General features: G+C 43.2%; 7 protein-coding genes across 14 annotated transcripts; 1 reads left to right on the top strand and 6 right to left on the bottom strand.

Annotated features, from left to right (window-relative positions):
* Positions 1-847: 847 nt before the first annotated feature.
* On the top strand, positions 848-2,625 carry mpg (N-methylpurine DNA glycosylase). The gene is made up of 3 exons (XM_037255747.1): positions 848-1,182; positions 1,353-1,557; positions 1,761-2,625. Exons 1-3 carry the CDS (start codon positions 967-969, stop codon positions 2,159-2,161), a joined length of 822 nt encoding a protein of 273 aa, XP_037111642.1. The 5' UTR covers positions 848-966; the 3' UTR covers positions 2,162-2,625.
* A 39-nt stretch (positions 2,626-2,664) lies between these two features.
* On the bottom strand, positions 2,665-8,607 carry nprl3 (NPR3-like, GATOR1 complex subunit). 7 transcript variants are annotated; one of them, XM_037255741.1, is made up of 15 exons: positions 8,412-8,607; positions 7,788-8,087; positions 7,568-7,634; positions 7,296-7,334; positions 6,641-6,773; positions 6,480-6,554; positions 5,412-5,565; positions 5,261-5,336; positions 5,058-5,195; positions 4,462-4,618; positions 4,288-4,394; positions 4,070-4,199; positions 3,593-3,785; positions 3,324-3,525; positions 2,665-3,230 (listed from the first exon to the last, which is right to left on the bottom strand). In XM_037255741.1, the coding sequence occupies exons 2-15, from the start codon at positions 7,999-8,001 to the stop codon at positions 3,065-3,067; spliced, it is 1,851 nt and encodes a 616-aa protein (XP_037111636.1). In that variant the 5' UTR covers positions 8,002-8,087; positions 8,412-8,607; the 3' UTR covers positions 2,665-3,064. The 7 variants fall into 7 exon arrangements, with proteins under 7 accessions (XP_037111636.1, XP_037111635.1, XP_037111634.1 ...); XM_037255740.1 differs by having other exon boundaries at positions 8,408-8,607; XM_037255739.1 differs by having other exon boundaries at positions 8,400-8,607.
* Positions 8,608-8,885: 278 nt separating this feature from the next.
* On the bottom strand, positions 8,886-9,959 carry LOC119126015 (hemoglobin embryonic subunit alpha-like). Its single transcript, XM_037257011.1, has 3 exons — positions 9,706-9,959; positions 9,422-9,629; positions 8,886-9,070 (listed from the first exon to the last, which is right to left on the bottom strand). The coding sequence occupies exons 1-3, from the start codon at positions 9,798-9,800 to the stop codon at positions 8,942-8,944; spliced, it is 432 nt and encodes a 143-aa protein (XP_037112906.1). The 5' UTR covers positions 9,801-9,959; the 3' UTR covers positions 8,886-8,941.
* Positions 9,960-11,135: 1,176 nt separating this feature from the next.
* Positions 11,136-12,854, bottom strand: hspb9 (heat shock protein, alpha-crystallin-related, 9). The gene is made up of 2 exons (XM_037255695.1): positions 12,202-12,854; positions 11,136-12,118 (listed from the first exon to the last, which is right to left on the bottom strand). The coding sequence occupies exons 1-2, from the start codon at positions 12,387-12,389 to the stop codon at positions 11,557-11,559; spliced, it is 750 nt and encodes a 249-aa protein (XP_037111590.1). The 5' UTR covers positions 12,390-12,854; the 3' UTR covers positions 11,136-11,556.
* A 473-nt stretch (positions 12,855-13,327) lies between these two features.
* On the bottom strand, positions 13,328-14,519 carry LOC119125338 (hemoglobin embryonic subunit alpha-like). The gene is made up of 3 exons (XM_037255697.1): positions 14,348-14,519; positions 14,062-14,269; positions 13,328-13,544 (listed from the first exon to the last, which is right to left on the bottom strand). The coding sequence occupies exons 1-3, from the start codon at positions 14,443-14,445 to the stop codon at positions 13,416-13,418; spliced, it is 435 nt and encodes a 144-aa protein (XP_037111592.1). The 5' UTR covers positions 14,446-14,519; the 3' UTR covers positions 13,328-13,415.
* A 978-nt stretch (positions 14,520-15,497) lies between these two features.
* On the bottom strand, positions 15,498-16,995 carry snrnp25 (small nuclear ribonucleoprotein 25). Its single transcript, XM_037255696.1, has 5 exons — positions 16,734-16,995; positions 16,292-16,382; positions 15,909-16,014; positions 15,743-15,817; positions 15,498-15,658 (listed from the first exon to the last, which is right to left on the bottom strand). Exons 1-5 carry the CDS (start codon positions 16,938-16,940, stop codon positions 15,601-15,603), a joined length of 537 nt encoding a protein of 178 aa, XP_037111591.1. The 5' UTR covers positions 16,941-16,995; the 3' UTR covers positions 15,498-15,600.
* A 259-nt stretch (positions 16,996-17,254) lies between these two features.
* On the bottom strand, positions 17,255-18,480 carry hcrt (hypocretin (orexin) neuropeptide precursor). Of its 2 annotated transcripts, none has more exons than XM_037255698.1 (2): positions 18,071-18,480; positions 17,255-17,745 (listed from the first exon to the last, which is right to left on the bottom strand). In XM_037255698.1, exons 1-2 carry the CDS (start codon positions 18,125-18,127, stop codon positions 17,386-17,388), a joined length of 417 nt encoding a protein of 138 aa, XP_037111593.1. In that variant the 5' UTR covers positions 18,128-18,480; the 3' UTR covers positions 17,255-17,385. The 2 variants fall into 2 exon arrangements, with proteins under 2 accessions (XP_037111593.1, XP_037111594.1); XM_037255699.1 differs by having other exon boundaries at positions 17,256-17,742.
* Positions 18,481-18,674: the final 194 nt, after the last annotated feature.

Raw genomic sequence — 18,674 nt, forward strand, 5'->3', positions numbered from 1 at the left:
CAAAGGCATTCCTGTATTATCCAATTCTAAACAGTATGATCCTGGAAAAGAGTTGTTTTTTGTTTTCAAGGTCTGTCACTAACAGTTTGTCTGCCAGGGAAGCCGTCAGGATCCGAATGCCTGAAGCCAAGTTGGCATTGTTCACTTCCTGGGCAAAAGCACATGCGGGCTCTATTTATAACCTCCTACTTGGCTCAGTTGTTTTTGAATGATGGTGAAAGAATAAGACTGGAGAAGGCACTTGTTACATTAAAAAAAATCTCACGGGGCCTACTTAAACTGAAATGTCACCAAACAAAATGTCATAGGAGTTAAAATACTGGAATTAATCTGACCTTGTATCATTTTATTCCCAATTTTCTTAACTCAGTGTGAGTTCTTTCTTTTGAATGAATGGCAAAAGACTACACAAGTTTATGGTACCTTCTTCTGCCATCTAGTGGAAGTACATTTAACTGTTCTGCCTGTATACTATATCAATGACAAATCTACTACGGGACAATAAAAGCTGGCATGGGAAATTATCTATTTTCACTTAATCTGTCGGAAAACACGTATTTATTCATTACAAATGTATCTGTTCATGATCGATTTATGCCAGCGACGTATAGTGAAAGGCAGAACAAATATATGCTATTCCACTAGAGGGCAGAAGGTAACTGTTGCTATTCATGCAACAAAATGAAATCTTACTACAAGTATTTTTGCCAGGATTCAAACCTAGAATATCAGAACTGTAAATTGGACGTACTATTCCGCATAATGGAGTTTTATTTATTAAACAGCGCCTGAGCGCTCGATTAAAAGGTCCGCGGTTCCTTTAAGAGCGAAGTGCTTACGTCATATATTTACTTCCTGGTTAGCACTCGTCCATTCTCCCGTAATCAAAACAAAGCACCACGGAAGCGCTTTCCTTCTCCAAAACAAATCAACGTCAAGTAAAATGACACGTTCTTGTAATACGTAATGGCAGAGCGTAAGAGAAAACTGCCATCACGCAAAGGCGATAGAAAAGCAAATCATGAAAGCGAACTAGTTGCTGAGCGTAAACAGCAAAAACTAAATGAGACGGTGCACAGTGTTTATTTCAGTAATGATCGAACTACTGACCTGCGAAGGAGACTGGGAGAAGATTTTTTCACACAACCTTGCGTCGCTTTGGCTAAAGCTTTCCTCGGCAAGGTAACCGATGTCACCTGGGTGGCTGGAACCAATAGTTTGAGCAAAATCGAAACCCAATTGTTTACAAAACATGAGCCATTTTTTAAATAAAACATCTGACTGTTAGATGTTGTACGCTAAATGTTATTTATTAGACTATATTATGTTACATACTTTCGTGTGTGCTGCAGGTCCTGGTGCGGCGGCGCGAGGACGGTACGGAATTGAGAGGCCGCGTGGTGGAGACAGAGGCGTACCTGGGGGGCGAGGACAAGGCGTCGCACTCTGCGGGGGGCAAGCGCACAGAGAGAAACACGGCCATGTTCATGAAGCCCGGCACCATTTATGTGTACCCAATCTACGGCATCTACCTCTGCATGAACGTGTCCAGTCAAGGTCATCGCAAGCTTAAATTTATGTGCAGTGATCTTCTGAAATTCTAGAGGGCTTGGCACAGAGCCCTGCTGCTGTGATGAAAATCTGTGAGCAATTAAAACTGTCATTTTCTACGGGTGCCACAGCAAAAAATATTTTCGGAATGAAGATGCTTCAATGCCATCAAATTGCGTAACATACGGCCGGCCTCATGTCACACACAGGTGACGGCGCCGCTGTGCTGCTGCGCTCGCTGGAGCCACTGCAGGGCCACGCTGTCATGATGCAGCTGAGGGCCGCCAGGCGCAAAGACGGAGCTCGGCCTCTCAAGGACAAGGAGCTGTGCAACGGCCCCTCCAAGCTGTGCCAGGCTCTGGACGTCCCGCGCTCATTCGACCGCCGGGATCTGGCGTCCGACCCCGAGGTGTGGCTGGAGGACGCAGATCCCGCTGCAGGAGACGCCCACCACGAGGTCATGGTGGAGGCACCGCGTATCGGCATCGAGTCCCACGGGGAGTGGGCCAAGAAGCCTCTGCGGTTTTACCTCAAGGGGAACGCTTGTGTTAGCGTGGTGGACAAAGTGGCTGAAAGACGAGAGAATCCATCTGACCTCCAAACCCTGTAACCATACATAAATGGACAAAAGTATTGAGACGCAGATTGTATCGATTCAACTCACTGTCACAAGCTCATTGAACTCAGTGAAGCTCTGCTTACCTTCCACGATGGCAGAAGGGTCGCCCTTGTGGCGATGCGGAAGTTTCTGCATGATCGTGACACCGACCTTCGCTTGAAAGCAGCTCTGCATCTTCATCCGGCTGAGCTTTGAAGTCATGGAAGGAGAAATTCAGTACGACGTCCGTTAGAATGTAAATAAGTCCGAAGGAATCGTTTACACGTGGCCCGCAGATCTTGTGTTTCCAAATTGTGTTCCAAAATTTTAATTCATCTTAATATAAGATATTTTGGACAATTATCACCTCTCAAAAGTCAAAAAGATTGAAAGTGAAATCTGGGGTTACAACTCAATTTTTTCTAAGTGACTTTTTGCTGTTGTACACACCAAAAACAAGATTTAAATCAACCCTTGAGCTGTGGTCGTCTTTTTTTTTTTTTTTTTTTTCGCCGTGGGGAGGGGGGGATGCTTGGGTTTTCATTGAATCCACAGATGTTTGGAACGCCCTCGCCTCCCCTTCAAAGCGCAAAAACAGCCCGTCTGAAGTCCTCAGTCGTCTTCCCACCTCCGGGATCCCGAAGGTGGACGTCTGCAAAGCTCATTACTCAGCGTGTGCCCCCTCCGCAGTCCAAACACATCTGTCACCTCCATCATTCCGCCTTATCTCGAGGCCTCTCTACCACCATGTAAAAAATAATTCATTACTCAAAAGTGGCTCATCAAAAATAAACGGTCCCCTTTTCGTAAATCAACCTTCTTTCTGTCTTTAAATGCCAGTTCCCAGCCGCATGGCGCGACTGACGGCGTCCGACCGGCGCTGCTGCTACGACTTGAACGACTCCAACTGCTTCTCTACTCTGCGGGACACTGGAAAATGGAAATGATGGGATCTTCGTGATTGGTCACCACCAGCACGCTACGGAACTTGTCCAAGAGCGTCTTGAGCTGAGAGCGTCGCATGTTCTCATTGTACATGATCTCCTCCAAGTGGTGGTGGCCTCGGAAGTAGTGCAGCAGCCTGCCGGGGTTTTTAGAGAACAAAAATGTTCGCGGCCCAGTAAGACAAATGTTTAAAAAAAAAAAAAGGCATGTATTTTCAATGATAAGTGACCTGGCAAACATGCGGAGATCCTCCTGGTTCTGCGCAGCGGGGATGTTGAGGATGTACTGTCTGTCGTGGTCAGACAGGCTGGCCAGCAGGGTCTCGGTCAGCAAGATCCTTTTGTTGAGGGGAGAGTCGTCGCCGCCGAGGGCCAACTCGGCACTGGAGTTGTCCATGCTGGGGCTGGTCAGGGTCATGTCGTCGCTGCTGGCTGCGTGCGACATGTGGGCCACATTTATTTGTGACATCACACACACAAACGGAGAGCGCGGTCATACTTGGGGATCCAAAGCTGAGGGCGCTCGGGGTGCCGAGACTTCGGCCACCGGCGATCCGCGCGGCCGGTGGCAAGTCGTCGTCCCTGTAAGTAGGCTCGTCTTCGGCGGGCGGCACCATGAGGCAGACAAACGTGTGCAGCTGGATGAGCAGGCGGCGTTGCAGCATCCACACCACCATCCGGATCAGCAGAGCCTGCTCAGGACACACACACACGTTTTTTTGCTAATATTTCAATGGGTTTTGTCCATTTCTCTTTTTTATCAAGTGTTATTAAATTATTTTTCTAACATACAATATATCTTTGCCACTATTAAATAAGGTGAAGTGATAAGCAATGCTTGATACCCACCGTCAGAGGGCGCCATTGATTCCAACTCCGAAAAAAACAACTCAACGCTTTAAAATTGACATATAAGGTGTTTCCTCATTACAGAGTAAGATGTTTAAAATGTAAAATATCTGTTATGCGGTCACACCTCTTGCGCGGGAGCTTCCAGGGGGTTCCTGAACTCGGCCAGAGAGACAGGCAGGGAAAACTTGGCCAACATGGAAGGAAGGTCGTGACCGGGAAACTGCTGCGCAAACTGTTCGGCCTGAGGCGAGAATCTGTCCAGAGAGTGAAGAGAGATTGAGTGAGGGCGGTCACACTTTATTGGAGCCCTCTGACACTGGATGGTAGACAGGAGGCACTCACAGATAGATGTTGGCGTGAGGGGACAGCATGTAGACGTTGTTCTCACACAGAGGGTAGATGATGATGGCCTTGCCCCAGTAAACCAGGTGGGCTGCAATCTGGAAGATCTGACAGCAAAGCAACACGCTAGGATTGTAACTCTACAGCATGAAGGTGCGCAAACTGCAGCCTCACCTGAAGCAGGGCCAGGTCAGTGTCCTGAGCCAGCTGCTGCAGGTTCTTCACCGCGGAGCACGTCTTGATGAGGCGCATCATGGCGGGCGAGCAGTCGACGGGAAGTTGGGCCAAGAGCTCCTTCTCGCTTTCCAGCAACAGCAGGGCGTGATAGGGCCTGGACACCATGCGATAATTAAGACCTTCGGTCTGGGAAAATCCACATTCTCAGGCTGCGCAAACAGTCAATGTATTTAAAAATAAAACAAAAAAAAAGGGGGCTGATTAGAGACTACCAACAGGGGACAGTAGAGGGCAGTCAAAACATCTTGTCCTCAGATGACTCCACTTTTTATCAGTGTAGTGCACACACATAACCCAAAGAGGCCACTCACAAGCATGAAATGGAACATTAGAAAAAAAGAACATATAAAGGGTTCATAATCGTAAAGGGGGATTTTTTTTAGAATTTTATTTCTGCTCTTCATACATCACATCTTTGTTGTGTTTTCAATTTTCCAATCAGTATCGTGAAGGAACCGTAATCATGTTGCTCACTATAAGGGTGACAAGAACTGTTCAGATGGTTTCATGTCTTCTTAACGTTCAACACGCACCTGATGGCCTTCAGGCTGCGCTCTAACACCTCAGGCGGGATGTAGTTGCCTCCGATGCGGTGGATCTTGTGCGGGAGGCAGAAGCTCACCTCCAGCCAATGGTTGATGTGCAGCCGCACCACACCGGTCGTACACAGACTGAAATAAAACACAGGTGGTGAAAATAAGCGAAGCACTAAATGACAGCTCGGCCACAAACAGACCTGTCATACGCTTCCTTCAGGTCCTTGGCCAGCTTACACTTGGGCAGAATTTGTCTGAACGGTGACTGTGGACACACTAAAACAAAAAGACCATAAGTGACACACTGACTGTTTTTTTTTTTTTTCGGGGGACAAGGTCAGCCAGTCTCACTTTCGCTGCCGGTGGTGATCTCGTCCTGCACAGCCAGCATGAGCTTAGCCTCCCTGGTGAGGTAGTGGCAGCGCCGCTCCTCGTGCTGCAGCGCGATGGCGATCCGGCGAGACAAGTTCTGCATGCAGCTGATGACCGAGGGGTCGGCGTTGGCCTAGCCAAACACAAAACAGTTACACCGCAACGCACACTTTGTAATGTAAATATTATTGTGTAATAATTGTGTATTTTATTTGGAACATTTGTAATTATTTTTTTGTTTAATATTTTTATCCTTCTGATATTTATGCATTTTATTTGGAACATTTGTAATTATTGTTTTGTTCAATATTTTTATCCTTCTAATATTTGTGCATTTGTAGTCTGGTATTGATCGGGGGGTCGCCGTTGGCCCGGCCAAACACAAAACAGTTACACCACAACACATACTTGTAATGTATTATTATTATTATGTAATAATTGTGTATTTTATTTGGAACATTTGTAATAATTTTTTTGTTAAATATTTTTATCCTTCTGATATTTGTGCATTTGCCGTCTGGTATTTTTGTATTTTTACTATTTTTTGTATTTGTGTGTGTGTGTGGTGGAGGGGTCAAGTTAAATTAATCAATGTAAAAAGAAAAAGAAAGAAAATACTTCTAACAGTTCACCAGCGTCAACATCTCAGTTGCCGGGCGGATCTCACCACCCAAACCATGACTCAGCAGTTCAGACAGCTGAGTTGGCCACTCACCGTGACTCAGCAAATGCAGGAACAAGTGGCCCCTCGTCAAGCAACACGATTAAACATGCAAATACGTCAACCCCCGCACCCCAAGCCCCCTCTGCTATCAAAGATAGCAAAAACTGGGACATTATCACTTGTAAGCACGGCCCACCCTCACCCCTCCCTACATTTGAGTTCCACCCATCATTACAAATGTTGATATTATTATATCAGAAATTCAGAAATTATTTATTTCACTGAACTAAAATGAGCTGTTTTGAGAGATATTGCTATTAAAAATATTCCACAGATTGTGCAAGTGTACCTAATGAAGTGTCTGATGAGTTTTTCCCCCCTACCCTCAGAGCAAACACGACGTTGAATAGGATCATGGTGGGCATCTCCCTCTTGGGGGAAGGATCTGTTTTAGGTACCTGCAGTTGGGGGGAAAAAAACAAAAAAAAAACATTTTGATGGGTTCCAGTTGGGGAAAAGTGTCCATGATCGAGCCCCAAATAACCTGAATGATGGGCGGATGCTGCAGTAGAGTCGGGTGGCCCACAAAGCGAACATTGTCGATCTTCAGCTCAAACTTCTTGCCGCACATGTCCGACTTGGTGGCCAGGATGGTTGCAAGGATGCTGTCGGAAAACCTGAAAGACGGAAAAGCCAGGTTTATCCCAGGCAGTTAAAAAAAAAAAAAGAAGAGCGATTTCCAAGCTGAGAAATTTTTGGAGCAGTTTTGATCACACCTCCTGTGATATGGTCGTCATAGAAATGAGAATTTTACGCGCGTGTTTGTGTGTGGAAGAACATTCAGCAGCAGTATTCATGCGGCAGGGAATTCATGCTGCAATGAAAGGTTTTGGAGGAGAAAAAAAGGCACTACGCACTTACCCCAACGATTGGCAAAAAGAAAAAATTTGCAGCCAATTTCATCGAGTGCAACATGCTGCAGGGTGACTGATTTCAATTTCATCAGTTTCAAATAAAACATTCAGCAATACAGAGAACAGAATGAATGCACTCTTCCTCCAAGGGAATGTACACACAAACAGAAGAAGGTTATTCAAAACAAATTAATCAGTCGTACTAAATCCCTAAATCCAAGAAAAAGGCAGCGCGAGTGATGGAAGCAAAGGAAAAGGTGCGTCGGGAGAATTCCAGAGCCTTACCCGGCTACCAACTGCTCGTCACTTAATGAAGATGGCTCGCTGAAATGGGAATGCGTCCATAAAGAAAACAAACAAAACAAGCAAACAAAAAAATGGGAAGATGCAACACGCACGCCGACATTGACAGGCTGCAAGGAAAATTCGTGACATGGAAGGACTCTGACATTCTTTTTCTTGATGCAATTACTCCGATTGGACCAAATAAATTTGAACCCAGTGCGTGCTGTCAGTGAGTCACGTGAATACTATGAACATTACGAGGAAAAAAGTACCTTGAATCTCCATCCTGATCTTCTGCTTCTCTTGTCGTATTCAATGCGTAGCGATTCCGCTGTTTCGCTTATGGGGGATAAGATCCAGCGTGAGTGTTTGACATATTGTAAACGACTCACGATGCCTCAGCGGCATTGAGCTTTCAGGTGAAATTTAGGAATGAACTTAATGAAGGGCCAAATTCACAAAATAGTGCTGTGCTGTGATGCTAACGTTCACCTGTGTGGGATGACGCGCACTCGGCGCTTCGTTGAAAAGGGTAGCGGAAAAGCAGCTTGTTCCCGCGGCTGCCAGAGCTCACCAGGATGACACTGATGGGGTTGGTCTTGTGTCCACATTGGGGGCCTCTGTACAAGCTTATTTTTGGCCACACGGCTGCCGATTTTTGTTGGTCATCCGAGGACCCGCCGCCGCCGGATGGGTTGAGCATCATGTTAGCATTCTAGCTCGCTGGAATGGCTCACTGCAATAAACTTGTACCGATGACAATTTGGAGAATCCTTGTTGAGGGAGACACTGCTGCAAAATGAAATATTGACAAACTATAATCTAATGCATATGAAACACACACAATGACATTTAATACATTTTTTAGAAATACACAATAATCTTGAGTTTCCTCAGTGCGGTCACAATTTGAGTTTAACAATGATGCATATATGATTATAATGCAATTTATAGACTGACAATGTGCACAAAACGTTTTCAAATTACGAGACAAATCTTGAGTGAGTTGGCTGCATTAAACACGACTGTATCCTTAGAATTTTGTTAGGCCTACTATTATGAGACTATCTAAATAAAACAACGATAACGGGAGGGAGTAGCTACCAATTTACCGACAGTAGGTGCAGCGAAAGCTCAGCTTCAAAGAACGGAGCTTCGGGTGGTATATGACGTCATCTTGTGACCAAGAGTATAGTAATGATAATGATTTAATTTGTTTTTTAAGGGAGAAATGGCGTTCGGACGCACACAAAAAACAAGAACCAATATTTTGACTCAACTTCCCTGACGTATGGACTGTTTTGTGCAAGCCTTAAAGTGTCCGACTGGAAACAAGGAACACACTACAGTAGAACACTTTTACGGATGCGCACAAGTATTTCTAATTCAGCGGAATAAATATTTATCGAATGCATATTTTTCACTCAGACAAAACAAACCCCATACTTTTTTTTACGCTGCTTTTAAATAGTCATTAAAGTGGGTAAATGTATGATTGCGTGACAATGTAATTGGTTTTGGATGGTGTGCGTCAAGTCTAAAGTCGATGCAGACATGAGGACCCCCCCCCAAAAAAAGCACATAACACAATTGCTCTTGATCTTTTATTGAATTCAATCATGTCGGGTTTGGTGTGATTCAAATATTTATCTGTACTTGTCACTAATGGCGAGGGTCAGGTTAGCCAGGAATTTGTCCATGCAAACATGGACCTCTGGGGTGAAATCCTTCGGGTACAGCATGGCCAACACCACAAGGATGCAGTGGGACAGAATCTGGGTGTGGAAAATACATGAAATTTATGATATTAAATGTTGCTTTAATTCATTTAAATACATTTAGTATGTACACAACTGTACAAAAAAACATCCTTGTCTGTCAAATCCCTATGATTAATTCATGTCGCCAAGGTATGCATTCAAATTTAAAAGATTAAAATTTTGATAAATCATGAAAAAGGAAAAGTTAAGACACACAGTAATGATAGTATTTGATTTTATCTGTTGCTATAAATCCAACAAAGGCAGGCAAGCTCCATTCACTTGACAGTTAGCTATTGCAATGTGACAACTTGAATGACTCGGCTCTTTTCAAAAGCATCAAACGAGCATGACGAGTGTGCACACCTTGAAATTGGCCGGGTCCACTCTCAAGGTAAAGGCATGCAGCTCGCTGAGGCCCACCAGGCCGTCAATCAGGTTGTCAAGTTTGCCAATGGCATCGTTGACACCCGCCATGATCACCTGGCCATGCTTCTTGACTGAAGGGGAGCCCGGTTTTACGTCCTTCCAGTGGGCAAAGTAGGTCTTAGTCTGGGGGTAGACAAAGACCATCCTGCAAAGACAAACAAAGCCGGCGTTAAGGAATCCTCACATGACGCGTGTCTCGTCCTCGCCGGCGTCGTATTTACCTACTCAGGGCTTCGTTCCCGATGAGGTCTGCCTTTTTGGATGCCACGCTCCAAAAGGCCTTGACTGTGTTTTTGTCCTTGGTGGTGAGACTCATCTTGGCACTTTGAATAAAAGCTGAACGCCCCGAGGGGGGCAAATTGGAGTCTTTATATAGAGTGTGGACTACAGGCCCACCCTCGATATGATGTGTGTGCCTGCCAACTGGATGGCATCCAAGTGGTGCAGACTGCACAAGATACAGCGCATACCCACCACCAAAAGCTTAAAAAAACACACACACACACACACACACACACACACACACACACACACGCACGCACGCACACACACACACACACACACACACACAAAAAAAGGGTCAATTTATCATGACACTAAACTGTTGTACCCATGTGACCTCATTTCAACTGTTGATCTAAGGGACAACTAAATGATGAAATGTAGTATTTATCAGAACATCAATTAGCAAGTATCGATGGAAAAATCATGTCGAATTTGATTTGCTTATTCAAATTGAGATCTTGCTGATCAGACACACGCACGCACACACATGTCTATAGGAGCACCTGCATGAACTTTTGTTTGTAAAAAGTTTACAGCGGATGAAACACGTAGCAAAAACATTGACCCAAAGTATCATTCATTTTGAAAATATAAATTTACTGAGTTGGAGTGTGCTGGTGATTAGCAACTGGAAAACTTTGCGCAAAACATTGGCGCTACTGTAGCGGGTTTTGTTGGCAAACACTTGGCATATGTACGTAATACTCTTATCAGCTCACATGCACTGCACATTTAAAAAAAAAAAGTGTCTTGGGATGCAAACACACATTTGAGTTGTTCAAGCGCTAACAAAGCCAACAATAATTGATTAAAAATAAATTAAATAAGTAAATAAAGGCACATAAATTCATGGAATGGGGGGGGGGGGTATTTAGCTTCTCCTTAGCAATTTATTTTATCCATCATAACTTTAGGTCAGCTCACGTGCACTGTACATAAAAAAAACAAAAAAAACAGATAAGTATCTTTTTTTTTTCCCCCTGTGGGGATGCAAACACAATTTTGAGTTGTTCAAGCACTATTAAAGCCAACAATAATTGATTTAAAAAATTAAATAAGTAAATAAATGCACATAAATTCATGGAGTGGAGGGGGAGGTGGTATTTAGCTTGTCCTTGGCAACTTATTTTATCCATTTAGGTATCTTAACTTTTTGTTTTCACATGCTCTCTACAAGAGACTTTATTCCAAAGACCGCCTTAAAATGTTAACGCCAATTTAACATTAGCGCAAACTGAGCTGTTATTTAACTTTAAAATGAAAGCAATATATTTTGTCATGACGTCGTAACATTACAAAAACATTTTGGAGGAAAAACGAAATTGTAGTCTTGTGAGAATATATTTTTTCCAACATTAATACGACATTATGTCAAGTGAAAAGATTTATTTCAATGTAATAGCTGAACATAGAAAACAAATGTCATCTTTGGCTCAAAAACATTTCGATTGGATGGCAAATAAAAACTTCTGTCATCCATATTCTGATGTTCTCTTATCTGACTTTGGGCGAGGCCCCGGTACGCCCTCTACTAGTCGCCAGCCAATTAAAAGAAAAAGAAAAAAGTTGAAAAATTAAGTATGTTTACGCTCTGCTACCCTCTACTGGACATCACTGGACTATACATCAGACCATAGCAGACATTAGAAAAAAGTATTTAGTCAATGACAAAGAATGTGTCGAAATTAAGTCTTGAATTAAGTCCAAAGTCATACATCACATGCAAAAAAAATTGTAGTGCAACTCAAATATTTTTTTTGAAAGTAGTTGGAGGTCTCCAAACGATGCTAGTGTGTTTGTTGGGCCTCAGTTTGCTCCTGAGTGATGGGGAATTCCAGGGAAGCCCTGAAGACAGGGGGCGCCCCCTCTTTCTCTTCCGCCATCGGCTCTTTGGGCTCCTCCGGCATCGGCTCTTTGGGTTCCTCCGCCATCGGCTCTTTGGGCTCCTCCGCCATCGGCTCTTTGGGCCCTTCTGTGATGGCCTGCTTAGCCACCGGGGCGTGGATCCGCAGCTGTCCGTCCTCCATTAGAGAGCAGGACAGTCCGGAGAGGTCCAGATGAGGCGAGAGGTGGATCCTCTGCTTGAAGCCCACCTGTGAGGCGGCTGAGGAGGCGAAGGAGGCTTTGGAAGACGGAGATGAGCAGGAGTTGCTTTCCTGAGCGCCCGCCTGCTTGGTGGCCATCACCAGCAGGCTGCGTCCCTCCAGTTTGACGCTGATGTCGCCGGGGGCGTAGCCGCGGGCGTCCAGGGTCACCAGGAGGTCGTCGTGCGGCGAAGCCCGCTGGACCTGATCCTGCCGGACCTGAGCCCGCGTCTCCTCTTCTTCGGCTTCGTCTTGGTCGCCCATTCTGAGTGCATAGAAAAGACATCCAACTTTCTAACAACAGCTAACTTTCATCCAAACATCCCTCATATCTCCTCCATCACGTACCTGAGAAAAGTGGAGGCCAAGCGGGGTGAATTAAAGAATCCAGATCCATCCTTGAAGAAACTGTCGGCTAGCCCAACTTTGCGGGTGAGGAGGTCCTGTCGTAGCGAGGAAAGGGGCCACAGGAGCCCTCCCTGGCTGAAGAAAGGGTCATCGCCAAAGAGGCTACTCAGGGCTGCGTGTCGGGACATGAGGTTGCCGTTCTGGAGCGGAAACTAGCTCGGGTGGACGTCTTGTTCCTTCTCTTCTTGAGCTTCTTTGTCTGGCTGGTGTGGTCACTTCTCGCCTTGATATACCTCCACTATGAGCACCCGCCCCCCCTTCTTGGTGCTATTTCCAGAAGATGAGCTCAGGGCTGCTCCCATGCATCACCCAAGGAAGGGATACCCTGGGAGCCGTCAGATGGCTCAGCAAGGCTCATGGCGACATCTTGTTTGTGTTTCGACTGAGTCACAACAGGTGGCGTCAAGACAGAAAAACTCCCCCGTTTAGACGGCATAAGACAAATGCTAGACAAAGTAGCATCCACTTTTCAAAGTTGTTTTTGAAAGAAAAATGAAAAAGCGACATTTAAAAAACAAAAAGCTTCCCCCTCGAAGTCTTACGAGTCATTTTCAACACATGCGGAGCGAGCAGCTGTCAAATGACTAACAGCTGGTGGGTGCTAAGCACAAATTTAGACAAACACATTTAGGTTACAAGGTCTCATCGCCGCCATCTTGAGGCATGAGCTCAGTACATTGGCGTCCGCCATGCTAACGTTACAAGAAGCGAGCGTCACGGCTATTTGCGGCTTGCACCAAAAGTTGCCTCTTGTTTGAGACGTATTATACTTTTCCGGTTTGTTGTTTTTGAGTCCTTTGAGGGGACATAAAGTGAACCCAGAGGTCTATTATTAGGTTTTGAAACTAGGTTTTATTAATTCCAGTAAAATTAAGTAACAAGTAATTTGAGATGAGCTTATCGTTATTTCAGTATAATATTTTTTTGTGTGTTCTGTGCGATTTCTCTGCTTTAACATATTCTTATAGACATGACGAGGCGATATGTACAAATGTTTTTTGCCACTTTGAAATTCAGAAGCATTGTATTAAAAAACAGTCCAACAATTTGAGGCTTTTTGTTTTTGAAATGTTGCTTTTATTGATGACAAGCACACAGTAAGGACATGCTGCTGCTGATGCTGTCAGTTTTCCTGGGGACTGTTTTCCTCCAGTTTATCTGTATTTCTCGGCCAGGGACAGAGACACGGCGGCCAGGAACTTGTCAATGGACACATGCACCTCGGGGGTGAATTCACCAGGGAACATGTTGGCCAAAACCACGAGAATGCAGTGGGTGAAAATCTGTGAAGAAGAGCATCGCACCATAAATTACGTCGCCAACCTCATTTCATTGTTTGAGAGCATAATGCTTCAATTTACAAAACGAATTTACAGATACAAATTCTTCAAAGTGGATTTTTGTGGCTTTGTGGTTCTTGCATTTTCTTATTATTCACTGCAACAAATATTATTGTTTATCTGGTTATGCCAATAAATGCTCTTCCAACAAATTTTCGTAATGTTTTTAAGAGGGAAACTATCACTACAATATTTAATAGGATGTAATATTTATAATTTTAAAATATCATTTTATGATTACTTAAGACGACTTTTGGTGTGCACGACCTGACCACCAGAGGGCAGTCTAGTAAAGTCGAGAAGACAAAAAAGTTAATCGCTATTGTGGCATGTCATGTTTGTTGTTTACCACAGAGCTTGAGGGCTGTATGTGTACTATCGTGATTATTGATATTTGCTGTGTTGTTGTTTTTTTTGCATGAAGCTAAGAGAAGTTCTGTGTCCTGTTTGAAATACGCACCTTGAAGTTGGCGGGGTCCACTCTCAGGGTAAAGGCGTGCAGCTCACTGAGGGAGAGGAGACCTCCCTTCAGGTCATCGAGCATACCCACGGCGCTGCCAACACCGGCCATGATGATCTTGCCATGAGTCCTGACGGGCTCGGAGCCGGGGCTCAAATCCTTCCAGTGGGCAAAGTAGGTCTTGGTCTGGGGGTACACAACGAGCAGCCTGCGTGAGAAGAAGACACCAGTGAATACAGATGCAGATGGAATAAGGCAAAAATATGAGTGTTGAAACGATATCTACCTGGACAGAGCCTGCGAGCCGATATCCTCGGTCTTTGGGGCGATTTTCTCCCAGAAGGCCCGGACGGTTGCCTTGTCTTTCTTGCTGAGACTAGTCATCTTTGCAGTTGCTATGAGAGCTCTGATGCTACTGAAGTTTGACAAAGGGCTTTTTATAGGCGAAAAAACCCGGCCGCACCCAGAAACGCCTCTGATGAGATAGGCTGCCGTGCGACGACCCGAGAGATAACGCAATATCTACTCGTTGAGCCTCACAGTGACACTTCTCATCGCTGCTCATTGTATAGTTAGATACCACATGAACCATATATAAAACCTAAATATACAAAATTTGAAATGTGGCCTAATCGGACTGCCTGTCTTTGAAATACACAACAATAATGTAGTCACATTTATTTACTGTTGGCAACATACCTAGTAATTAATGCACTAGCAGGGGGGCTTATAGCTACACATATACGCGCACGCATATATACATCCATAAACACATACAAATAGTTTGTACATATCAAATACAGTAATATTCAAATATTGCATAAACATAAACATTCTTTGCTAACTTTGTTGTGTATTTCAAAGACAAGGGCCATTCGATTAGGCCAGATGACCAATCTTGGCACTTTACTTTATTTCCAGATTAAGACTTGCATCTACTTGGAAGGTTTCTTATCTGTGCTGCAGCTGCCAGGGGAGGAGCCACCCAAGTGACACTGCAGATAATGCCACTCTCTGCAGTGTGCTTTAAAAACTAATTGGCATATAATTGATGAAATTGATGCTTTTCTGCTTGACATTTATTTACTGTTGGCAACATACCTAGTAATTAATGCACTAGCAAGGCGGTTCAAACTTTTTTAGCTCAAGGGTCGCATTTAATTTTTAAAATAGACGCTGCAGATCATTATTTCATTATTCATACTTTTGGAGTTTTTTTTTTAGATGCAACGGGTGCATTGTTACAAAAAATGCTGGCCAACTGTGCATTGGAGCAATTTTGTTGACATTTAATGTAACTCAGTAAACATGAGTGTTATCTCAATGACTCCTCCCAAAGTCGAGCTGATTCTTGAGAACGCTGGTGCAACAAAAGGGTGTGGCGGGGTAGATAATACTATATAACAAAAATACAAAAAATTCAAAGGGGGCAGAAATAAGTTTAAAACTTTATTAAATAACAACAAAGTATAACTATAATAAAAAGAACAAGCTACATATGTACAAATAAGATCAGATATCTGAGGGGCAGAAAAGCATTCACTTCTTCCTGAGCCTCTTCATGAACGTCACCTCATCTCTGTTCCTAATCCCATAGCTGCAAATAAATAAACATATAAAAAACGAATAAATGTTAAATATTAAGATTAAAATGAATAAAACACAAACCAAATTCACTTACTCTTTCAGTCTCATGCAGTCATCTTCCAATTTTTCCCCCTGAAACATCAAATTATAACTCCTCCAAATGTACTTCCTGAAAAGGCATTTTATTATTAGTTTATATCTACTGTATCATGTATTTTTGTGACATACCAAAAGTGTTTACGAGTCATTTTATTTCTTACCAGCCGATGTGGATCACGCCACCTTCACGCTGCTGCTTCAGCTGAACGAACCTGCGAATGGCTTTCTTCAGGTCCAGCACACTGGCATCTTGTACCACCACGATGGCTAAAATAAAAACATCTAAACAATCACCACCAAATACTATATTGCATTTAAATAAAATAGATAAATGAAACTATAACTATATAGAGTTGTATTGTATTGTAAATAATTCTTATGGTAACATAGTGTATTGTATTTTTTATTGAAATAATAAAGGGCTATATAGGAAAAATTAAAACTTTTAAAAAATTACTTATTTAAAAAAATTAGAATTAAAAAATTTGGAAGAGAAAATTCCAAATCCTATCCATCTTCAAAACCATAATTAAAACATACTTACGCATTATTTCTCCATCAGCCTTTAAAACCTTGACAGTCATGGCCTGGCCGTACTCCAATGCAATCTGAGAATTGATTTCCTCCAACGTCACCTAAAAAATACCTCATTTGGTTTGCATGGTATTTTTCCTGGTGCCTGGAGACCTGCCCATGCCTGATGTAGGCAAATTGCTGCAAATCCACCGTTAATTTCCATTTGACATCGTAGTCATAATCTCCTTTAATCTCAAATTATTTCCTTTTTTAATTGCCTCCAGGTCTGTTAAATTAGGATTATTTGAATCAAGATAAAATCACTGGTGAGTTGTATTTAAAAAAGAAATAATTAATTCACAATATCAACAACAGTAACAACAAGATGCATGGGTATGACAAATTGTTTCACAAAGAGACTAACAACAATTTATATTATTTATCAAGGTGTTTGTTTGAAACAAACGTACCTGAATGGGAAGATCGCAGAGCAATGGATCTTGTACCAGGTGAGCGAGTCCCTCCTCAAAAATATCCAAAACGTCAGCGTGAGTTAAAGACTCCTCATCTTCTTCTTCATCCTCATTAGTAGCAGCAGTCATGTCTGATACCTTTTGCAATTCTTCTTCATCCTTTACTATTTGTTCTACAGCGGGATCAACGCTCGGCTCCTCCATTATAACGCAACATTGATTTGTATACAAAATGTGTACGTTGTAAATTAAATGCCGGGTAAAACCAGTTACTCGTTAGTAAGGTTCCGCACAAATTTTGTTCCGAGACATATTTACTCACGGAAAACGTTTCTGTTTATTTTAAATAACAAAGAAATCGTTGCGTATATTATTGTAAGTTAAAATATGAAAAAATAAAGCAGGAGGCAGTCACAAAATAAAAGTGTACTATAAAACTCTATCCAAAACCGACATTGCATTAGTAAACTAGCCACCAGAAGGTGCTGCAACTGCACAAATAGAGCAATAAATGTTAACTTTTTAAGTTTGACAAAACAAATTACAAATTAAGACACAACAATAATAATTGCTTTAAATGGAAGTAAAACTTTAATCATCCGTTTTTATGAGACGTTTAGGTAATCTCGAGTCTTGCGTTTTCCAAATGTTACGTCCGCCCCTGCATGTGGCCCATCAAAAGGTGAGGACGTGCCTTCAGAGGGAGGGCCCGCAGTCTCTGGGCCCTCCTGCCCATGGTGAGGATCCCGGCGGCTTGGTTCCGTGGCCCGTGCAAGAGATGCTGCAGGCGGCTATCCAAGGCACCCTCATCTTCCATGCGCTTGCCCAATGTCAGGATGCCGGCGGAGGCGTCGGCTGGCCTGTTGCTGACCCAGCCCGAGCGACACAGCAGCAGGTGCAGGCGACACACCCGCGACGGCTGCCTGCAGCATTCGTCGGACACGCTGTCAGGGTCGCAGCGAGCCAAGTGGGGCAGCAGCACCAGCGCCAGCACCACAACCGTCACCTTCTGCCGAGATACACACATTAAACTACTAGAAAAATACAATTATACAACACATTAAACAGAAATTAAAGACTGAATTCCAAACGTGGTGAAATCAATTAGCGTATTAATTTAAACTTAATTAAAACAAATATATAAAAGTACATTTATGCATTTAATTTTAAGATATATGAAAACGTAAACAAGAATATTTCAAATTCAATCATTACATTAAAATTGAAAAATCTCAAATATTAAAAAAAAATCTACAATAATATATTTTAGTATAAAACATTTGAATAAGTATTTAAATGTATCTAGAAAAATAACAACTGCTTCCGTATTTTACCTTGTTGGCTGCGTTTGACCCAGGTAGCATTTTCAGTTTGAAGTTGAACCACGTCATCTTCTGGCTGCTCTTCGGGGGAGCCCAAGCCTCTTGCTTTTATACGGTTTTGCGCCCAACGTGACAAAAGAGCCCTCAGTTTTGCTCATCTTCCTGCCGTTAATTAAATCTCCTTGACCAGATCATCTCCAGGACTCTTGGATCCGGTGCAAGTATTTCTTTGTGGTGGCGGACCGATGACTTATTAACACATGCCACGACGGCGAGTAGTGAGGGAGTCGGGCTAATTAGCCGCATACGTAGTCCTATTTATATATCAAGTTGGCCTTTCTTGAATAAGATGACGCTAATGGATAAGGATGCTTAATTGGCTAATTCCCTCACAGTGGACAGATGAGACATAGCTGGCAAATGTTTATGTTGGGCCCTGGCTTAAACGTCATGTTCTTGTTTAATGCCATCGGATGGACGAATAAGGCTGCAGCACATTTCATACGAATCAGAAAAAGAGAGACATTTAAAACAATGACACCAGTTTTAATGGGTCACGTCAATGAGATTTTACAGAAGCCACACTCACCTTGCAGTGAGGCTGTATGTTGTATTT

This window comes from Syngnathus acus, chromosome 8, assembly GCF_901709675.1.
Source record: "Syngnathus acus chromosome 8, fSynAcu1.2, whole genome shotgun sequence".
Lineage (NCBI taxonomy): Eukaryota > Metazoa > Chordata > Actinopteri > Syngnathiformes > Syngnathidae > Syngnathus > Syngnathus acus.